Raw genomic sequence first — 21,945 nt, 5'->3', positions numbered from 1 at the left:
GATCCTCCTAAGCACTAATTGATGACATACCTGAAGTCAGATAAAGGGTTAGTAAGTGATATAATCTATACTGAGAGGATAGGGTAGAAATCTCTGCTAAAGATTGGACTTGAGTTGTGGTATTTAAGATCAATATATCTCTTCTTGTCTGAGCCAATTTACGTGTTCTTAGCCTCAATAGTCAGTCTTACACTCTTGATTTTTTAATTCTGTTATAAAACTGTACTAAACATTGATTGACTGGAAAAAGAAGGAAATTTGAAATGAAATTCTTGTTCTTGATATGTAAGAGAATTCTGTGTATTGTGAAGAAATTAGAAAATGAAATTTCTCCTATTTGTGAGGTTTTTTATACACCCACACACAAAATACCAGTATTGCAGATTCATCCATTCGTCCAGACTGTGTGTCCATCCATTGAAATTTAAAGTTTTTGGTTATCTTGTTGTTAGCATGTAGGTGTAGTAAAATAGTAGGTTTACATCAATAATTTATTTGTGGCCACTTGTCTCATCCAAGCTGAGGAATTTTAATTTAGTTTTGCCCCTTCTTCAGATTTATACACAGGGTTATTGGGTTCGTTATTATAATATTAGTTGTCTTGAATTCAATACAGGCTTTGTTCCCATCTTGCCAACCCACAAGATTTTATGGTGCTAGTTGTAGATGTAGTAGGCAGATAACGGTTCAATAACGCTATGGTGTTTACTACCTAGTCTGGTAGTATTGATATATTTCACCAGTAATTGGACACGATTCCTACAGTACAGACGTCAACCATTCAGTTTCACCATAATCTCCATAGCGTCAGTATGTAAATTATATCTCTTGAATACACCAGCAGATAATCACACTATATTACAGGTTTGACGATTATAGTTTCTTTAAAATGGTTCTATTTTCTGTTTAAAGGTTGCTGTTATTCTTTGGAGTATTTCCTCTTATAAAATGGAGTAATTGTGGTGATTTTCGAATTTTTCAAGACATTTAAAAGAGTTTTCGGTGAGTTATAATTATTTACTTTACTTTGAATTCATCTTGAAATTTAGGATAAATAGATACTTTATAGGCTTTTTTAAAAAGTAATAAAAAGAGGCTTTTTATTCTCCATATGTGTAATGGGGAAACTCAATGGTTTTAAGGATAAAGATATCATAATTTGGTCATTTTGAAACATCTGGAAAGATAGAATGATTTCAATGGAAATATATGGTGTGTGCAAATGGTAGTTTTATGTTTTTAGGCTATCATTATATATTACTTACACCATCTTAGTATGTGTAGAAATGTCCATATAAATGAGACTTATTAAATTAAACTAATTCTTTCTTGGACACAAATAAGAAATATAGGTAGTCTGTCTCTGACTGTTAATGATTGTCCCAAAATCAAAATGATTTAAGCATATTTTGTAAAATTTTGAAAATTTGCATGTAACAGATTGAGAAAATTTAATCATACTACTGCATATATGATACATTTTAGTCATTTAGTCCTTAAGATAACCTCTAAAGTAAAAAAAAATATTGCAAAAAAGAAAAATCAGCATTATGACATGAAAAACATTGTGTTTAACTGAAGCCTCATCATATGCTCTCCTCTAAACAATTCGGGTTCCAGGGTCAGATGGAAATCAAAGAGTATATGCATTTGTTGATGTCCTTAAATAATTTCTCTTATTACACATTGCACATGCCCATTTTCAATAGCCCATCAGGTGCAGAAAAGTAGTAAGACTTAAAACTCCATTCATTTGATTTTATTTCTGTATCTGTTACCTTCTGAGACTCTTCAAAAATGCATCTAAAGTCTATTCTAGATTTTTTAGGTGATTAGATGTCATGGTATTGATTGCATGGATCTTTAAGAAAAAAAATGTAGGCCTATATATTTGAAAAAAAAAGAAAATATTTGGCAATTTCTTTATTGGAAATTATATTATAATGCAGATAAAAGTTCTCTTAACTTGACATGTTATTCCTGATTCTGTGTCAGAAAGTCAGAGTTGAAGGTGATTTGTGTAAATTTATTGTTATTCTATAACAGGCATATCAAATTAAGTTATGGTCATATTCTGACAAGTTTATTATTTCTAATTCAATATTCTTCATGATAAAATGTATTTCTGGAGGCTTATGAATGATGGTAAAAGCAAAATGGCATCCATACAGAAAAGGTCATTGTGGAGACTATAATTAGAATGAGATATATTGAATTCCAGAACCTCGATTCCTTATTATATTTATTGATTATTGTTTGTACCTAGTCCTATTATTTTAAACTAGTCATCTATTCTACTGAATGACTTCCTAGTTTTACCAATTGGAATCTTGTAGATAATTATTAGTCATTGTGTTTAAGATTAATAGCTTCGTTATTGGACTCAATCACTGCTTTCATGTTGCTTAATGACCTTGACATTTTATTGTGCCACCTATTTTATCCATATGTCAAATCTCTTAAATCCTTTGGTTTGATTCCACTATTTTCATAAACTCTGATGCATTTGGAACTAGTAAACTTATATTAAAATCAAGTAGTGAAAAGAGGAAGGTTGGGTAGGCCCACACAATCTCAGTTAAAAGTAAGTTGATTTTATGTCTTTCACTAATCAAGGTTCATCTTCTGTTTTAAGTCCAGCTTTGGGCATGAATGATCTATAAATCTCCTTCAATCATTGTTAATAATATATTCAACTGATTTGCTGCTGTGACATAGTTTGGATACACAATGCTCACTAAACAACCAGTTTTGAGGGTTAGGCTAGACTTTATGCCTATGAAGCATAAGGAAGCTTAGTCACTGAACAAGAGTCTCCTTTCTAAAGATCAGAAGGTTTGAATATTAGAAATAGGGTAAGAAGATTAAATGAGTTGTATTTTTAGTTAAAAATCATAAAATCTGTCAATAATGTTAAAGTTATATAATAACAATAAAATAACCAATTTAAAAATGTAAAATTTATAAGCTATCAGAATAGTGAATAATTCTTTGAAATGATTTTTATACACCCACAATATAAAATTGACATGAGTTTATGTCAACTCCGTCTGGTTGTCTTTTGGTTGACAATTGGGTGACAATTTTTGAGAAAACTGAGTGTAATTTTATGAAATCTCATATGATTCAAATTATTGACGAAGGTTTTTTGAGGTATTTCCCATCAAAGTATTCTTGTGTAGGGAGAGTACAGTTTTGATCAGATTTGCTAAGCTTATGTATACAGGGCGTTAACTAGGGTCTTTTTCTGTGAGGCAAAAATCCTTTTATCTGCCGGCCTCCTACAGTAACCACATTTTCTGATGACATCATTATATTTTAAATTTTTTTATATGAAATGTATTTTTTATTTAAGTTTTTTTGTCAAATTCATCATGACTTATGGCTCTGATATATATATATAAATGAGATCTCAAATTGACTTCCACTTACAATATTTTTTTGAGTTTTTTGCTATGACCTTGGGTATGAATGATTTTTTGATGAAAATTGTTGTCTAGGTTTTTGCATATTTGAAGTTGATATAGATCAGAAATCCTATTTACAAGATTTAAGCTAGTGTATGGATAAATAAGCCTTTTGACCAACTGCTGTTTCTTTGGTACCGGTAGTTACTTAATTTGTTTCAATATAGTTTTCAATATTTATTGTATAAAGCTTAGACTAAGTGTGATCTTTAACTGTTTTTCTAATTTAACCTCCTAGTAAGAAAGGAAACTAGATGGTAGTTTTATAGAAAGTAATTTGTTTCTATAAATATTAGATTAAGTAAGAAGTTGAATCTGATCTGAAGGGATTAAGTAAAGTATAAAATGAAATGTAGCATGTAAAACTAACAATACTAATCTAAGATAAAGTTAATTAAATAAATAATTACTAGAAATTATAAATAGTCTATTGATCAGTTTCTAGTTACTGATATCTTCATTCCACACGCAATTTCTATCTGTTTTATAATCACGTAATTTAGTTTGCTAGTGACATGATCTACTGGTACATTATACGCTAAAATAATAGACATAATAGTCTTCATCCTGTTAGTCCTTCCAGAGATCTATAATAAATGCAACAGAGATGATGGAATTTCCTTTTATTTTTGTCAATCTGAGCTGATATCAATATTGCTGTGATATTTTAAATAATTTGAGTAAATGGTAATGACGTATTCAAAATGCTGGATGGAATAAGTCTATTTAACTGAGTTTAATTTTCAGCGTGTTTCATGAACAGATTGTATGTTAATACCCTAGAAATGCGCTTGTGAAGGTAACAAAAGTGTAAAATTGTATGCTTATGGGTATTGATTAGATTTTTATATCTGTGCTACATGGCGACATTTATCAAATTTAATTTTGACATGTTTTTCTCAAATAAGATTCCAAAGACATTTAGAAGTGGAGAGATTCCAGTTATCCTTGCTGATTTATGCCAAAAATGATTTTGACAGATCATTGGCTGGTGTACTGGGCTCTTCTGACTTTATCACATACAAATAGAAATTGTAATTAGTCTAAATGCCAACTTGACTCTATATTTCTGCATTGCATTATTTAATCAATTTCTTTCAAAATATTTTATATGTTATTAAAAATATTCTATATGGTTAAAAACATGTTGAATAAGTATGTAGGTGTTTTTAGTTTATATAAAAAATAAATAATATATTGTGAAGAAGAGAGCCAACATAATTAATTAGCGAGAACTCTGTAAGTATTGTACTTAATAAACAATGTAAATTGAGTAGCTAGTGTTAAAGTGAAGATAAGAATCATACATTATTTCCTCTCTATAACAAACTTATTTCCCTTATCTTATTTATATTTCTTCTAGTTCTATGTACCTAATCAATATATACCTTTTATAAGAGATAGTTCAAGTCTTAACTTATGTTTTAATAATACTGTTAGTTATATTTTTAATCCAAATAATTTATTTTTCTTATGCTTTTATTGATGTACCAGTAACTAATATAATTCTGCAAATGAACAAAAAGTAAACATTCACCTGAAACCATTGTTCTGTAATTAGAAGCAGAGTGTATATAACCTAAAACCATGATGCAGAATAGCAAAACTGTTCTAAACTTGGTATTGTTCAACATATCTATACTTAACCCATGGTAGTGTTCTGTTTTCAGATTGATAGTATTATACTCAAACTAGAATGATGTTACCTAATGTTCTGTAATCAGAAACAGAATGACAGACAATACTTCAACTGGAATCATGATAATATTCTTTAATCAGATATAGAATGACTATACATGAACTGGAATCAGGGATGATCTCTTTAATCAGAAACAGAATGAAAGAACTATACATGAACTGCATCATGGTAGCAAGTATTTTGTTAAGAAACAGAATGACAGGATTATGCCTGGATTAGAAAAAATCAGAAACAGAAAGACTATACTTGAGTTCCAGATTTTTGGATTCTATTCTGTATAATGTTACTGTAAAAAACTTAAACTCATTAATTAATATTAATTTTATATGTAGGACATATAATAAAGATTAGAAGAGAATAAAATATGTTATTGATACTATTTTAGTTGCTAGTTGATAAAGATAAGGCTAAAGTATTGAACTTGTTTAAATTAGAAGAAATCAATGAATTTATTGGTGGAACTTTCCTATAAATTTCTATATTTTCCTTTTTGATTATTCGTTGCCATGGCAGCTAACAGAGCAATTGATGTTGGGAGTAAATTAGAGATGTCTGATTCTTGATTGAGTAAGAAGTTGCAATAGTCTTCACGTTCTCTTTCCTTTGATTATTGGATATTATTCCTTAAAAATAGAAGATTTACATGTCTTTCAGATTTAATGTCTTTTAGTTCAGATTCATTTAAAGTTGGACATGGTGTAATGTTAGAATGGGAAAAGAATGTATTGATATTATTCTAGTCATGCTTGTTTCAAGAGCAGTAGTTGAGACAGACATAGGTTTTATTAAGAAGAGGAAATCTCCCACTCTAGTTCATTCTAATTTTCAATCTGATATGAGAATATAAGAGAATAGTGAAGGGATGGTATAAAGGCCTAACCTACACATTATTACAGATAAGGTATAATTTCTACTATTCTAGAGACGATAAATCAATAGGTCTGCAAGTTAGTGGATAACATGTTGGAAAACACTCCTTTTATTTCTATTCCAATAATTGAACTCCTGACAAGTTCTGAACTGACATATTGGTCCTCCTACCACCCCCAGTTTTATTATCAATACAACAAAAACTTGTGTTAAAAATTCCATTGATTTAATTTCTTCTTTCCTTTCCTCTCTTTCATTCAACAAGGTAGGTTTCACCTGATGATTATCTGAACTTTGTAGTTATTAGTTTGTTTGTAATGATTTAACCATTTTGTCTTTTTTGTCATTGAATATTTGTAAGACATTAGGAATGTTATTATAAGACAACTACTTACTCTGTGTCCATTTTAATTGATTCAAAATTAAACTGTTCTCCTATCATGTAAGTTGAAGTTTGAGCAAGGGCAGTTGAGGTAGGGTACCCTTACTGTTCCAGACACCTGATACCACTTTTCATTATAAAGTATTTCCTTATGATTGATATACTTCCTCATATGAAAAGTGCATTAGCTGCCAAACTGTTATTTTGGATTTAAGGTTTTCGATTGTTAATACTTAGTCTTTTCTTTATTTAACTAGTTTTATAACATATAATCATGACACATACATAACATGACAATGACCAATCTTATGGTAGTAAAAACTTTGTAAAATACATCTTACTAAATATTGTCCGTGTAATGTTCAATTTTAGAAATGTATCATGGAAGTTAGGGGTTTTAGCAGTCCGGTAAGTTTGCACGTTTGACCGATGGAGATGATCTGAAATAATTAAACCATTATGGCAGTGAGAACTATCTAAACTTTTACATTGCTTTTAGTTGAATCCAGGTGAATAGAATTCTTGAATTGAGCTCTTTCAGTCTGTAAAGTAAAAATAAGGAAAGTATGTCTTTTAAATGAAGAACTGGTCTGTAATCTAAAACAGTTGTTTGATATTGTAAGTCTCTTTGAAGCAGGAATTTGTATTGAATTTTTATTCTACATACTTCAAAAATTAATTTGTCTTCAAGACAAATCTTATCTTGTTTAAATTTCCACTAGGGTGTATCTAAGAGTTTCAAGATTTTGTGGAGATTGTTAAAGTCAATATAACCTCCCAATGTTTATAATATTTAAAATATAGTTTTTAAAGTTTTCACTTCGTCATAACTGAAATTTAAGTGTGTGATTTGCTACATTTCAGTGCTTACTCTGAAGGAGTCCACTAATATCCAACTTTTACTATGATTTCACCATACTTTGGATGAGATTTTGATTAACAGAATTGTCCGGCCTGTATAGATTTTTATCACATATTTTTTTTTCTGTTGTAAATACCCAAGCAGGAGATAAAACTGTAAAAGTTGTGGCATATGAATTTTTTAGTTGTCTAGTGTATTTACCAGAATTATAGATACAATATATAAATTATACAATTTAAATGCGGTAACTATCTGAAATGATTTATCAGTTACAAACAGAGGCATTACAAATTTTATCTTACTGCCACATAGTGAATCAAATAAACAAGATGTTTTTTTAAATAGTTTTAAGATATACATGCTAAAAGATAAATATACACCCGAATTAACAGGCCAATTTCTTGATAAGATGATTACAGACTAGTTGCATTCTTTGAACTAAGTGATGTCAGACCAGAGTCATACAGTCTTAATTATACTAAACCTGAACTGATATAGCTGACTCAAGTCCTGTGGTCATTGCACCATGATCTGATGCCCATTGCAAACCAATCCTCACTTGGAAGAGCCATCCCCTAATACGGAAGGAAAGTTTTTGGCTGACTGGTATATGTGTCTGTTTTCTTTCCTTGAACAGTCATGCAGTACAAGTTTATATGTGAATTTTTCTGATACTTTCTGCTTTTTATTCTGCTGTCGGACAGACTTCTTGCAATTCATCTCTATCATGTTTGAGCATAATATATTGATTTTATAGCTTTGGTGTCATTTGAAATAAATGTATTCATACTGATTTTTGTGATTCATTGGCTCTGGTTCCATTTAGAAAATGTTTCACACTAAGATATATGATAATTTAGTAATACCAATGTTAAAATGTAGTCTGGTAGCTAGAAGCTATATTGATTCTAGTCTAAGGAAAGTTGAAGACTGTACCTAGACATAATATTTACTATGAAATACAATCGAAATCATTGACCAACTCGGAATTATCACTCAGTAATCAAATTACTCATTAAGATGGAAAATTCCCATTGAGGAAAAGATTTATTCTCAGATTGTATGGCTGCCTCTAAATATAGATATAACATAGTTCATCAATCCTTGTGTCTTTTCTTGTGGCAAATAAACTGAGGCCGTCAGAAATCGATGTCGAAAAGATTTTTTTCCGTGAAGCAAACATCCTGTTTGGAATTTTAGGTTGTAACATTGCGGTTAAGCAATGTTACGAAAGCACAGTTTGGGTGAGGGGTCGTAGGTGTCATTCTTTTGTAAAGCTGTTACATCACATTATATATTTTATATATTATTTTTAAATGAAAATTCTGTTGTTGTTGCCTACATGTTATATTGTTCTGGGCGTAAAACTCCGTTCATTTCATTTGTTTTGTTACACTTTTGTGTTATTTAAGATAGAGAGTGTATAAATACTATTTTGGTATAGCAATATTGACGTTCACAATGTGTAGATGCAATTAGATGAAATTCAAAATGATTAAAATGCAAATCTAAATGTTACATTTTGTATTTAATCCTATTTAAAACAGTGTATTTGATTGGTTCATTTAAATTAAGAAATCTTTTGATACATCATAAATTTAGTCAAAGTCAAAGAAGAATTTTGTCAAACCATGACTGGTACAGAGTAATAACCTACAAAAAACATGTATCTTGATCCTGAATATAATCAAACTGGATAAGCCTACTGTATAACATGTATTTAGGTCCTGAAGAATGTTTTAAATTGTAAAGAAAATTAGTAAAAATAGATTAAATCAATTCTTACATTGAAATTCTTCATCAATAAATAGATAAAGATTGATTTCTTATCTTTGTGAATTTTATTATTCATAACTTCTATTGATTATAATGTACCATTGTCTCTATCTTTCTTATATCTATAATTTATCTATCAGAAATCTGCATATTCTTCTTCCTATTAGTAGGAACAAGTTTAAGAAAATTGATCTGAAACATTTCTTTAAGCTAAGAATTAGTCTTGAAATGCTTGAGGAAAATAATGATGAAAATAAAACAAAATTGTGCTTCATGATTAATGATTTGTATAGTTATCAAAGGCAGACTTTGATTTTTGGTCAACTCAGTATACCTTCAGAGCATCTACAAAGATACTGTTATAATACCATTACCTTTAATGATCATTTATTTTTGCTTAAACCTATCTTTGTGGTCATTTTTCAGTTTTCATCCACAATATTTTAGTCACAACTTCAGTCCACATAGATCCAAAAGCCTCTTTGGAGCCTTGAAACATCCTTTTTTGACCTGAACATAATATAATTTGTATTTGTAGGTATAAGAGACAGAAAGAGAAGATGTCGGTACATATACCAGGGATTATAGCTATAGTTTTATTCTATGGACTAATTCTAGCAGTAGGATTATGGGCAGGAAGAAAGTCCAAACAAACTGGTGTTACAGCTGACAGTGAAGATGTGATGTTAGCAGGGAGAAATATAGGTGTTTTAATAGGGATATTTACTATGACAGGTATGTACAAAACCACATGTCTCAAAATCAAAAACAACATACTAACTGACCTGATGAGGATTTTGTATTTACAGCTCTCTTTCTAAGCAAACTACCTTACAGCCTTAGAAATCTGGGCCTACCTGCTCATATGCAATGTGATTTGGTCAGACCTAAAATGTCTTTGTACAGCAGTTGAGCCAAATCCATTTTGGATTGCTACTTAAAGAAAATTTTCACCATGACAAAAACCAAATTTGTCATAACTTAAAAGTATCTTTACAAAGTGGAAACATTAATGTGTCCTTTGCAAAGTCACTGAATATTCTATGATGTCTCTGTGCCCTATGCACATACTACAATATTCTAGGGTTATTTTCTTTCCTCCTGAGTACAATTCTGTTAGTATAATTTATGCACAAATGTGGATCACATGATTGGAGTCCTTTTTATTTTGAGATTTCTTGTTGAAATTCTGTACGGGTAAACATTTGATATAAAATCAAACTTTTTTTTTCTTTTTTAAGATAAAGTATATAATAAACATGCTTTACCAGTATAATGTATTTTAATATCTGAACTATATATGGAATATATGCTTGCAAATTTAGTCAAAACTAAATCAACAATTCTGGCACACATTTTGCAAATTTAATCTTTAATAGGTGTGTGACCATGAAAAATATATATATTCAACCATCGGTGTGAATAGATTCTGAATATCATCTTATAGTTCTCGAAACTTTTTTATTAAAGATATTTATACACATATGAATAGATGAATGATTAAATAAGATTTCCCCTTGAAAAACATTCCTTTATTTGTTCATTATTAAAACAATTAATGTCTTTGAGAAAAGATACATATAGAAACACTTGAATTCTTCTACTAACGAGATGAATGCATCACAAATTTTACAAGAATCTTGAGAGATTATCAAAACAAATAAACTCCATCTGATTTCACAATAAAAATAACCAGGCATTAACACTAATTATTCTTTTCAACATGTTGGAATGTAAGTAGAGTGAAAGTTGAGCATCCATATTAGATTTTTTGAGAGAGTGACCCAGACCCCGTGGGGTCAGCAAGTGAGAATTAAACCCCAGCAAAACCTTCATCAGTTCAGCAGAGATTTATTCGTTTACAGTGCCATTGTACCAAATCAAAAAGATATAGATTTTGATATGTTTTTGGCACCCCAAAATTGTCAGAAATAAATTCTCTGTCTGGGTCATTAATTCTTATGCAAAAACTTACTACTTATCTTGTAACGGAATATGAAGTGAAAATTTGCATTACCCAGTGGCGGAGCCAAAGGGGAGCAGAGGGCAAAAATCTCATAACTGGGTTAGAAATTCGGGCAACCTCAGATATTTCGCCCCCCACCAAATCAGCACATCCAAAATCAACTTCTTGATATATGTCTTCAGTAGGAATTGGCTAAACTGTTTTGTGATTAAGTCAAGGTACACTCCATTGTTCACTGTTATATACACTGAGCAAAAAGTTCGAACACTTAAGAGCTTTTTTTATACAACAACTATGCTATTTGTGGCCAATAAATGATGACAATTGAAATCATTGGTGGCTCACTCCTATCATGTCACAATCTCCTAGCTCGATAAACACGATAATTTCATGTAGAGAGGACATTTGAAGGTTAAATAACTACTGTTAGTTGAATATAATAATATTGGACTGACTGGTGGTTATAATAATGCTATACAATTATAAAGAATTAATAAATCTTGATGTAGTACACAATCTGTATCAACATATCTTATTTTACATACTATAAGAATACTAGTGATTGTGTAATATATGTTATGTGACAATAGAATAGATTTTACACCCAAACCATTCATTGATTTTTCAATCTCCTTTCCAATTCCAACCACTATGTTCATCTATCACGACAGTTTACCCCAATCAATCAAACTTCCCAATTAAAACAAGCAGCAGTTTACTACGCCAAGACCAAAATAAACCTAGTCCCGTGGGGAAACAGTTTCTTGAAAACTATTGAATTTTCTTAATTTGGCCACCTTTCGCCATGCCTTAGCTGTATATATTGTGAAAGAGTATGTTATTAGATATTCAGTATAGAATGATAGGCCCAGACAGTTTCGCAACTTCTCAAAATAGCTTTCAGCTCAATATGATTATTATTCCCTGAAGGGATTTTAAGTAGAAAATTTAATAGTCCAGAAATAATAATAATGATATTCTGTTTCAACTTTATTATTATTTGTCTGTCTCTTGATCCTCATTGTTTAAAGTCACTGAGTTCTCAATAAATATGAAACTGAACATAACTTTGATAAATTTGAAATTGAACATGGAGCATATCTTTCTCTTGCTCGGCAAATATATTGAAATTACTTTTAGCATATTTGTTTTCCATATTGAAACAGATCTATTAGGTATAAGCCAACAATGGTCTGACTCTCAGAAGCACGTTAAAAAGTTCCATGTTGCTTTTGAAATGTTCAGGATCAGTATCTGCATATAAATTGGAATTTGAAAGTGTTTTGTCTGTAAGATTCAAGGATTAAAATGTTTGTTTGGTATTTGAAATAGGAGGTTGTCCTCTTATATAAAAATACAATAAATAAAGATGCTATTTAGGTGGTTTTGTTGTACTGTAATCACCTTAACAAGTCTACTAATCCCTTTTCCTTCCTGATCAACTTATTCTGATTATCAGTACATTACTAGTGAGAAAATTCCAGTATAAAATACAATTCAAGCCTGGAGACATTTTCTATTAATCACATGATAATGTTTACATGCTCCATCAAACTAAAAGCAGAGAAAAATACCCTTCAGGAACGTTAGTCTCTTTATGTTTCACGGTAGATATTGGGTTTTAATGGGCTTGAGAAATTACAAATTAATTGGTATTGAAAATAAAACCCAGTTTTACAGAACTCATTTGTAAAGTTTATTTATGAACATCTAGAAGATTATTTTTAGTCTTTCTAATTGTTATAGGTTGGTAATATGAAAGGTTTCATGTAAGGAAAGGTAAATGATTTAGATGGCACATAAGTACTCTGACCTTCAATGAACCTGAGGTTTCAAAGTTTGTCAAATCGGTATTTTTTTTCACTCACTCTAATATTCCAAAAAGATTCTCACTGCAATGTAGACTAACCTCAATGCAAACTGTCAGCTTCAATCTGGTTTTCAGTGTAAACTGTCTCTTGCTGTGATATAAACTGACTCGCTATGATATAAACTGACTCACTGTTATATAAACTGACTCACTGTGATATAAACTTACTCACTGTTAAACGATCACTAAAAACTGACTCACTATGATATAACTGACTCACTGTGATACAAACTTACTCACTATGACAAAAACTGACTCTCACTTTATTGTAAACTGACTCATTGTGATATAAACTGACTCTCACTATGATGTAAAGTGACTCACTGTGATATAAACTGACTCTCTTTATGTTGTAAAGTGACTCACTGTGATATAAACTGACTCTCTTTATGTTGTAAAGTGACTCACTGTGATATAAACAGGTATATTGTGGTGCATTTTGATGATATTAGATGGACTGATTATAATTGATAGAGCAAAGAAAACAAATTTATACTAAGAAAGTTGTGACTTTTAGAGTGATGAATTGAAGGAAGAAAGACCACATTTTAATGAACAGACGACATTTTGATGTATTTATGGTTTTTTCATTGATTTTGTTATCATTGAGAAGCATCACTTGGAGACATCAGTTAATGTGATATGTCTTATATTTCTTGAAGAAAAATCTGTATTGAATACTTTCATTGTTGCTATATAGCAATCTGAAAGGCAATGGTCATATGACTTGCAGACCACAACTAAATCATGATCTTGTTGCTTAAGCCTGCTATTTTCTATCACACACAATACCAATCAATGTAGAGGGACTCGTCAAAATAAAAGAAAATCTAAGAAGGCTTCATCACTTACATACAGTGTGATGGAATTCAAATAAATCTATCTTATTGAAATATCGAAGGAGAATCTCAACTATTCCTTGATCTCATTGTTTATACTATATTCATGTCTGCTTGTAATCTGTCAAAGAAATAGCCAGCAGAAAGACTAAAAGAATTGAGAATTTTTGCTTTGACAACAGCTTGGTTGGTAGATGACATATTAATGTCTGCTTCCAGATAAAGCTCATTTCGCAGACTATTTTAACAACAGATATTAATGGAAATGAATAGTCTAGAAGATACAATAGATATATTTTATAATTTTGTATAAGAAATTGAATCAGATGCATCAAAGTCTTGGACTTGAAGAAATTGTAAAGAGTGAAACAAAGTTGGCCGGTGATGAGAGCATTGATACCAAACAAAGTTCTACGACTTTCATTGGTGGTTGTATCCAGGTTTATGCGTATCAAGGACACTGATATCATCAATTTGCGCCATTCAATTTTCAGTCAGGCATCTGTGGCATTTGCAATTTTTTTACATCACCATCGCAGATATATGAGTACCTTAAAGCAATAGTGACTTCATAAAACACCTAGTTTAAGTGGAATTGCAAGAAACACAGTTGTTTGACTGAATGTTGGAATAGCGTAAATGAGTATTCCTTATACACATAAACAAACAACTTCCTTTACAACCCTCTTTAATGTCAGTACCCTATTCTGATCAGCATTTGTTTTTGGGGAGTTTTGTTTTTAAGTAAACTCTAATGGGATGAGCATGTGTATTGTGTACTGTGATGTGGTGTGTCTAAAAGGAATCTAGTAAAGGTGTAATAGTTAAGACATGATTGATGTTCTTTACATTCTAATCAATTATACCACTAGTTCTCACATTGATTTTCTCTATTTATACTAGAAATATGTCTATATCATCTATCAACACACACTATTACTACTGGACAATTTACACTTCTACATGGGGTGCCGAGGAAAAACGTGTGGAGGAAGCTTAAATTGATGTTCTGAAGATTGTGGGGGGTGAATTTCGCAATCATAGTTCTTGAAGCTATAGTGAATCATGATTATGATCATTTTCTTACCTTTGTACATGATAAAAACTTGTTATTATACATTACAATGTCTGGAACTTTAAGTTACTTTTCAGTTTTTCAATTGTACCAAATGTTTTTTATTAAAAGTTATTATTTATGATATGAGCTGTATTTGACTGTAAACAGCTACATACTATTAATACAATGATTGTTTGAGATGAAAGTAATCACAATCCAGTCTAATTTCTTACATGACCAAATAATATAATAGTTTAGTTCCATTGTCAACTATTCTTTTTAGAGATTTAGATAGATTTTTCTAGCTTATTGAAATATTTGTAAGAAAAATTGTGTTAAATAAAATGTCATATAACCTGTGTTATTCCTACCAAGAATAAACCATAGAATAAATCAAGGCCAGTTTGATTTGGAAAATGACCCAAGTTCTGAGTTTATTATTTTTGGATGTATTGGTAATAAAGCAGTTGCTTTGTGAAGGGATTATTGATGTCAAGGATTTTGAAAAAAATAAAATATATTTGATTTCAGATAATCCTAGATAACTACTTGATAAACATTAATAAAATTATCATATCATATATTATCTCTTTATTTATCTTATTATCATCTAATTATATGTTTTAATTTAACTTGTTATATTATGTTACATGATACAGATTATGTTACACTTACTTTTTTACTTTATATATAGGAAGATAGTCAAGAAATTTCAATATGAAAATAATTTTAAGTAACATGGAATTTTAAAATGTTTTAAAGATCAATGATTTTTTTTTACATTCATGACATCTAAGGTCTATCAACTAGATATAAATATAACTGTCAACTGATACTAACTTACTCATGCTTGAACACTTTGTCCATTACCATTATTGAAGATTCCAAAGCTCTCCAAGAAATATTGGAATTCTTGAAATGTTTTTATACGCCAACATGTAATCATGTTTGAAAAAACTGTATTATGTTGTTTAAAAACATTTGACAAATTCCTTGAATAATACTAGTTAGGTTTGTGAAAGAGAAAACTCATTGAATTTGGACAACAATGGTTTCAGACTTATTATTTTATATATATATTGAAATATCAACTTGAACATTTTACTGAGAGTCTTATAATATTCTCTTTAATATGATAAAAATGTCCATAAAAAAAACAAGTTTGAAAATGTAATGTTACTGAGAGGAATTTTTAGTCAATATAAAAATAGTATTGATGTGCATTATCTGGAAAGGAAATGTGTTTATTTTCAATTTAGTTTTTTTCCAGAAATGTCTTATTCAGACATCATCTTGGTTGGAAATTTGTATTAGATTTAATACAAGTAGACATGTGCCAATATCAATTAGATGGAATTTTGTCTATAATACATAGATCTATGATATTATATCTATAATCTAATCTAATATCATTTTGTCTCTGGTTTTTAACAAGATCTATAATGGATATAAAATGTAAATTGTTTTGTTTCCTCTATGTATATGGTTGAAAATGTTGAGATATAAAAATCTTAGATATCTATGACAGCTAGATGCTTAGCGTCATTGGACATTAAGAAAGTATCAGATCTGATAGCTGTAAACGTGACATAATTTTTTCAATATGAATGGAGAGAAGACAGATAGTTTGTCCTAAAATCTAGTCTTATAGTATTACTACATTTTCTCTATTTCATTGATTTTAGAAGAAGCTAGGCAATTCTAAGCAGAAATCAATGAGATATTTGCTCTCCGTGTCAGATAGAAATTACATTGGATGTTAATACCAAACCTAAAATAGGCTTAGCTTAGTGATTAAATGGTATTTTCTGCCTTCTCTCTCCACTAAACTAAGTTAATAGAATTGAAGTCACACGACTAGAAAATTAATGCCTTAAATTGGTTTGGATTAAGTCATTAAGTGAGGGTTTGATGTTGTCGATATTTCTACTACAATACACTTAGTCATAAATACTTGATATCACTTACTCACTTACACCCTTCTCAGGATATGTTTACTCTTTTAGACACCTGATACCACTTTTCATTATGAAATACTTTCTTACTTATGATTGGTATACTTCCTCATGTGAAAAGTTCATTAGCTTCTACTAATGTCTCAAGTTGTTTTGGATTTTGTGTTTTGTTTTTCAACTTGGATTGGTACTACCTGATTTATTTATTTCAACTTTTCTTATATCCTTCATTTACCAGTACTCATACAATTAATACCAGATAATATGACAGAGAATTTACAAAAGAAAAATATATATATCCCTACATTGTGAAATGAGTATAAGAGATTATAAGGGTTTAGTTCAGAAATGGTTTGTTAATTGAACATTGAGGTCAATGAGGACAATGGTTTAATTGTTTAAGTTTAAGTGGAGATATTTGAAATAACTACATTATTTATTCCAAAACAAAAGGAACTGTAACTATGGAATCTAGGGTCAGTCTGACTTCCAGAGGACCATTTGGTTAAAGTTAAATTTGTTAATCCAAAATGATCAAACTTTATGTCTATGAAGACTATTATCTAAAACTACTTTTAAATCAGTTAGAAAAGAAAAGTGGCTCAACTACCATGGGGACTTTTGAAACAAATCCACAAATCTTCCATTAACAGTCATTAAATTGAGAACCAAAATCCCAGAGGAAGAGAGACAACCCACTTACATCCACTGGTACCCACTCATTTAGTTAAGCCACAGTAAAAAAGAGTCAATAAAGAAAGTATTTTAAGAGAATGTTATAAAGTGGATATCAAATGGAAACATCCTACAATGTTAGCATGTCTTAACATAGTGTCAAGATAATTAGATCTGTCTGTTCCATCAAATGTTCAGGTTTGTCTGTAAATTGTTTCCTACAAATTTGTCAGAATCTTGTTGCGGTGAAGAAAATCCTTAATTGGATTGACTTGATCATTAATAGACTTGCTAAGTAAAGCAACTACCTTAGTTGGTAGGGCTCCTTTTCTGAGTTTATCTTGCTTAAAAAAATTATTTTTAATTGTAATTCTTGAATTGTTTTTTAATGTTGAAAACTGACTGATTAAAGTTTGAATAATTCATTTCAAAATTAATTATATATTTCAGCAACATGGGTTGGTGGAGCTTATATAAATGGTACAGCAGAAATGATAGTAAGATTTGGTTTAGTGTGGTGTCAAGCACCTTTTGGTTATGCTATAAGTTTAGTGTTTGGTAAGTCATTTTTATGAGACCACAATGTTTTAAATAATCTGATCCTGTCAATCTATTTTGTGTATGAAGGTAGCCATAGAACAATTCCAAATTGCAGATTCCAAAGTGCTAAAAGTACCTTCATAGTTTATGAAATTCATACTCTTCAGAAAGGTCATAATATGCTAGTGTACTGTACTAAATGATCCTATTGCTTTAACAACATATAGGATGTGGAATTACTATTCTTTTCAGGGGGATTATTTTTTGCCAATAAGATGAGAACAGAAGGTTATGTGACCATGTTAGATCCGTTCCAGATAAGATATGGTGAAAGAATGGGAGGGTTATTGTATATACCAGCTTTATTAGGTGAAGTCTTTTGGACTGCTGCTGTACTTGCAGCTTTAGGTAATGATATTTTAACCTAAACATGCTGAATTAGATTATAGGAGAACTTCTAAACAAAGTATAATTTTGTTTTGATTTGTTTTGATACCATATGTTAGCATCAAAACTGAAAGTGCAGCTGAGAAGTGGAGTTTGGAAAATGAAACAGTTTTGTCTACAGATTATTGAAACATATCGTCTGTTAAACAAAAAAATAGAATGGTTATTCTTGCACTTAAAATAATTTCCCAAGTTGGCTTTCTTAAATTGGCAAATGTTTATGACCTCATTTGTTGAAATTCAAATATCTATTTTTTTTAATTACAGGTGCTACATTATCAGTTATTGTTGATATTGATACCAATACATCTATAATTGTATCATCATGTATCGCTTTATTTTATACATTAACTGGTGGATTATATTCTGTAGCTTATACAGATGTGGTACAATTATTCTGTATATTTATAGGACTGGTAAGTAAAGTAATTTATTTATTAATATTAATATCAAATCTTCAAAATTATGAAGGAAATTGGATATATATCAATAGATAAACTTATGACTTAATTAAAGGTAATGATTCTTAAAAACTCAGTATTGATATGGATAAGATCTGAAACATCAAAGCACTCTTGACCCATGTCCATGTATGGCTTTTTGAGAGAATGTATATGAAAATTTAGCTTGAAGCCTAATCTCTTCATGTGTTAATGTGCAGTGGAAGCAGCTTAGTGGAACTGGGAGTACAAATAGGGGGCAAAATAGAATTTTGAAATCGTACAGCCCTCATAGTACAGCTATTGAATATTGTATACCATCATTATATCCTTTGACTAATTTCAGTGGATAAGTGTTCCATTTGCTTTAACAAATGAAGCAGTCTCACCAATCACAGTAAACTCTACCGACTGGATTAAAACTGTAGAACCCCAGGCTACAGGTGTATATATTGACAGTTTTCTATTGTTGATATTTGGTGGGATACCTTGGCAGGTAAATATTATAACTTTTTGTTCCTATTTTTCAATTTTTTTTTCTGTCTTTTTATTCTTTTGTGGTCTGTGCCATTTATTTTGTACATTGTTTGTGCTTACCTGAACATTTTATTGTTGATTTGTTGAGCTGACATTGGCTGACAGTAACAATCATTTTAACAAGGATAATAGGTTCACAGACATCTTTTCTACCATCTAAACCTTTGTCAGATTATCGGTACGCAATTACAGCTGAGACTGAGAATGAGAATGGACTGAGCCCAGGCTGTTTTCTGAGAATTCTTCATAATACAAACTTTAAACCATTATTCACTTTTCGAAGCAGCACTTGAATTTTACATCAATCTTAATGTCAGTCAGACTAATGTAAAATATCATTGCAAAAGGAATATCAGATTAAAGGAAAAACAAGTTATGATAACAGCGAAATCTCTTATTTTAGGTATATTTTCAACGAGTATTATCCTCTAAATCTGCCAGAAGTGCCCAGATATTATCCTATATAGCATCCTTTGGTTGTGTAATAATGGCCTTACCTGCCGTTATTTTTGGTGCTATTGCTGAATCTACAGGTCAGTAAATTAGTTCATCAAGACTTTGAACAGTTGGCTGAATAATAATTTTTTAAGTACCTGTCTATCAAATTCGAACAGGAAATGTGGGAATGATCTTTATTTGTTTTATGTCAAGATTTTGTCATTCTTCATTCCAATATTTTGTATGAATAGATTTTATGAGCATGTCATTTGCTTGCAACGACTGGGAAAATTGTCATTAACATCCATTTCCATTATACAGGCTATATTCTGCCACACCACATCACTAGCCCACAGACATAGTGATTATATATGGCAAAACATCAGTTCTATATATTATAATGTTTGATATAGAGATACATGTTACTCTGTTTTCAGATTGGAATGAAACAACTTATGATGGTGTCCTGCCAATACCTGAAGATAAACTTAACCTGATATTACCCATGTGTTTACAGTTTTTATGTCCAGGATGGGTATCATTTATTGGTTTAGGAGCAGTGTCTGCAGCAGTCATGTCATCAGCTGATTCATCTATTTTATCAGCAAGTTCTATGTTTGCTAGAAATATCTACAAACTCATCTTTAGACAAAAGGTAGCTTCAACATGCCAGTTTTTTGAGCATCCTTAAAATTCAAAATCTTGTGTAACTTATTCTCTGTGAAACAACTTCAATCTATTACCAAGACTAGTAATAAGGGCATGTACCATTTCAAAGAGGTATGATCAAATGATGTGTCAATAGTAATGGAACCCATACCCTGCTGAGTTGGATTTTTGTCTGTTAGGTTCTAAGGCCCTGGTTCCGAACCTGGGCCGTTTTCACCCACTGGGGGTGTTGGACTAGGGTGTCAGGGGTGTGGCCAACTGGTGTAGGAGAAGAAGTTGAGAGAGACCACCTAACTTTATCACGTGCTGCAAATGAGGATGAAACAAAATTTTTGGGGTGTGAAAGGTCCAGGTGATTGCTCCAGGGTTGTGAAGGCTGAAATAGTTCAGTAACCACTGTTCTAAGGTCAAATCCATTGCTTATAAAGGTAGCCTGATGTTGGATTTCATTCCCTACTACCTACCTAGTAACCTAACTCTAACTTACCTGGATCCGAACCAGGGATGTTGATTTGGGTCTATTTCACTCAAATTTGGTTACTTATATGTGCTATACTTATCAAGGTTTTTTTCATTGCAGGCATCAGAAAATGAAATCTTGTGGGTAATGAGAGTTGCTATATTTGGTGTAGGAGTACTAGCTACTGTTATGGCTATAGTGGTAACATCAATCTATGAATTATGGTTTCTGTGTGCTGATTTAGTCTATGTTATATTATTTCCACAATTGGTGTGTGTTTTATATGTGGATACTAATACCTATGGATCATTAGCTGGATATATTATTGGAATGTTCTTTAGATTGGCGGGAGGAGAAGCTGCATTGAGAATTGATCCTATTATTAAATATCCTTGGTATGATGAGGTTAATAAGCTTCAGTTATTCCCCTTTAAGACATTGTCTATGTTGATAACATTGCTGGTTATTACTGCTGTATCTCGTTTCTTTAAGGAACTATTTATCAGTGGTAAATTGCCGCCACGTTACGATATATTTCTATGTGTTGTTAATATACCTGAAGAAAGTATTATACTATCAAGACGAGAGCCACCAAATGAAATGACCTCTATTGCCCAATATAAGGAAAGTAACGGAAAGATCAATCCAGCTTTAAAGTTCTCTAATGATGATTTATTAGCAGATGAAGCATCTATTATAACCCCAGCTGATGAATATAAGTATTCACTATCAGAAGACAAGGAGTAAGATGGGTGATTTCAAAGACAACACATAAAGGATGTATCTGTTTGAAAAAAAAGTATTCTAAGGATTGGTTTGTTAAGAATATTGGTTTTGGTAATAAACTATAACATATCAAAATACAGTTAATAAGTAGTCAAAATATTATTGTATACAACTTTTAAAAGCAATGTTTGTTGTCATTACTGATAGGAGTTGTTTAAACACCTGGATGATAGAGTACCAAAATACATGACAGTTGTATACCATTAAATT

The 21,945-nt window shown here is 30.8% G+C and overlaps 1 protein-coding gene across 1 annotated transcript; it reads left to right on the top strand.

The window, feature by feature from the left end:
- Positions 1-9,616: 9,616 nt before the first annotated feature.
- On the top strand, positions 9,617-21,696 carry LOTGIDRAFT_155524 (hypothetical protein; the record flags this gene model as incomplete). The annotated part of the gene is made up of 8 exons (XM_009067071.1): positions 9,617-9,791; positions 17,869-17,976; positions 18,211-18,366; positions 18,673-18,821; positions 19,192-19,341; positions 19,786-19,915; positions 20,258-20,475; positions 21,070-21,696. 8 exons carry the CDS (start codon positions 9,617-9,619, stop codon positions 21,694-21,696), a joined length of 1,713 nt encoding a protein of 570 aa, XP_009065319.1.
- Positions 21,697-21,945: the final 249 nt, after the last annotated feature.

Source organism: Lottia gigantea (genome assembly GCF_000327385.1).
Source record: "Lottia gigantea unplaced genomic scaffold LOTGIsca_8, whole genome shotgun sequence".
Classification (NCBI taxonomy): Eukaryota; Metazoa; Mollusca; class Gastropoda; family Lottiidae; genus Lottia; species Lottia gigantea.
Note: the sequence above shows the minus strand (reverse complement) of the source record. Positions and strands in the feature narration are given on the sequence as shown.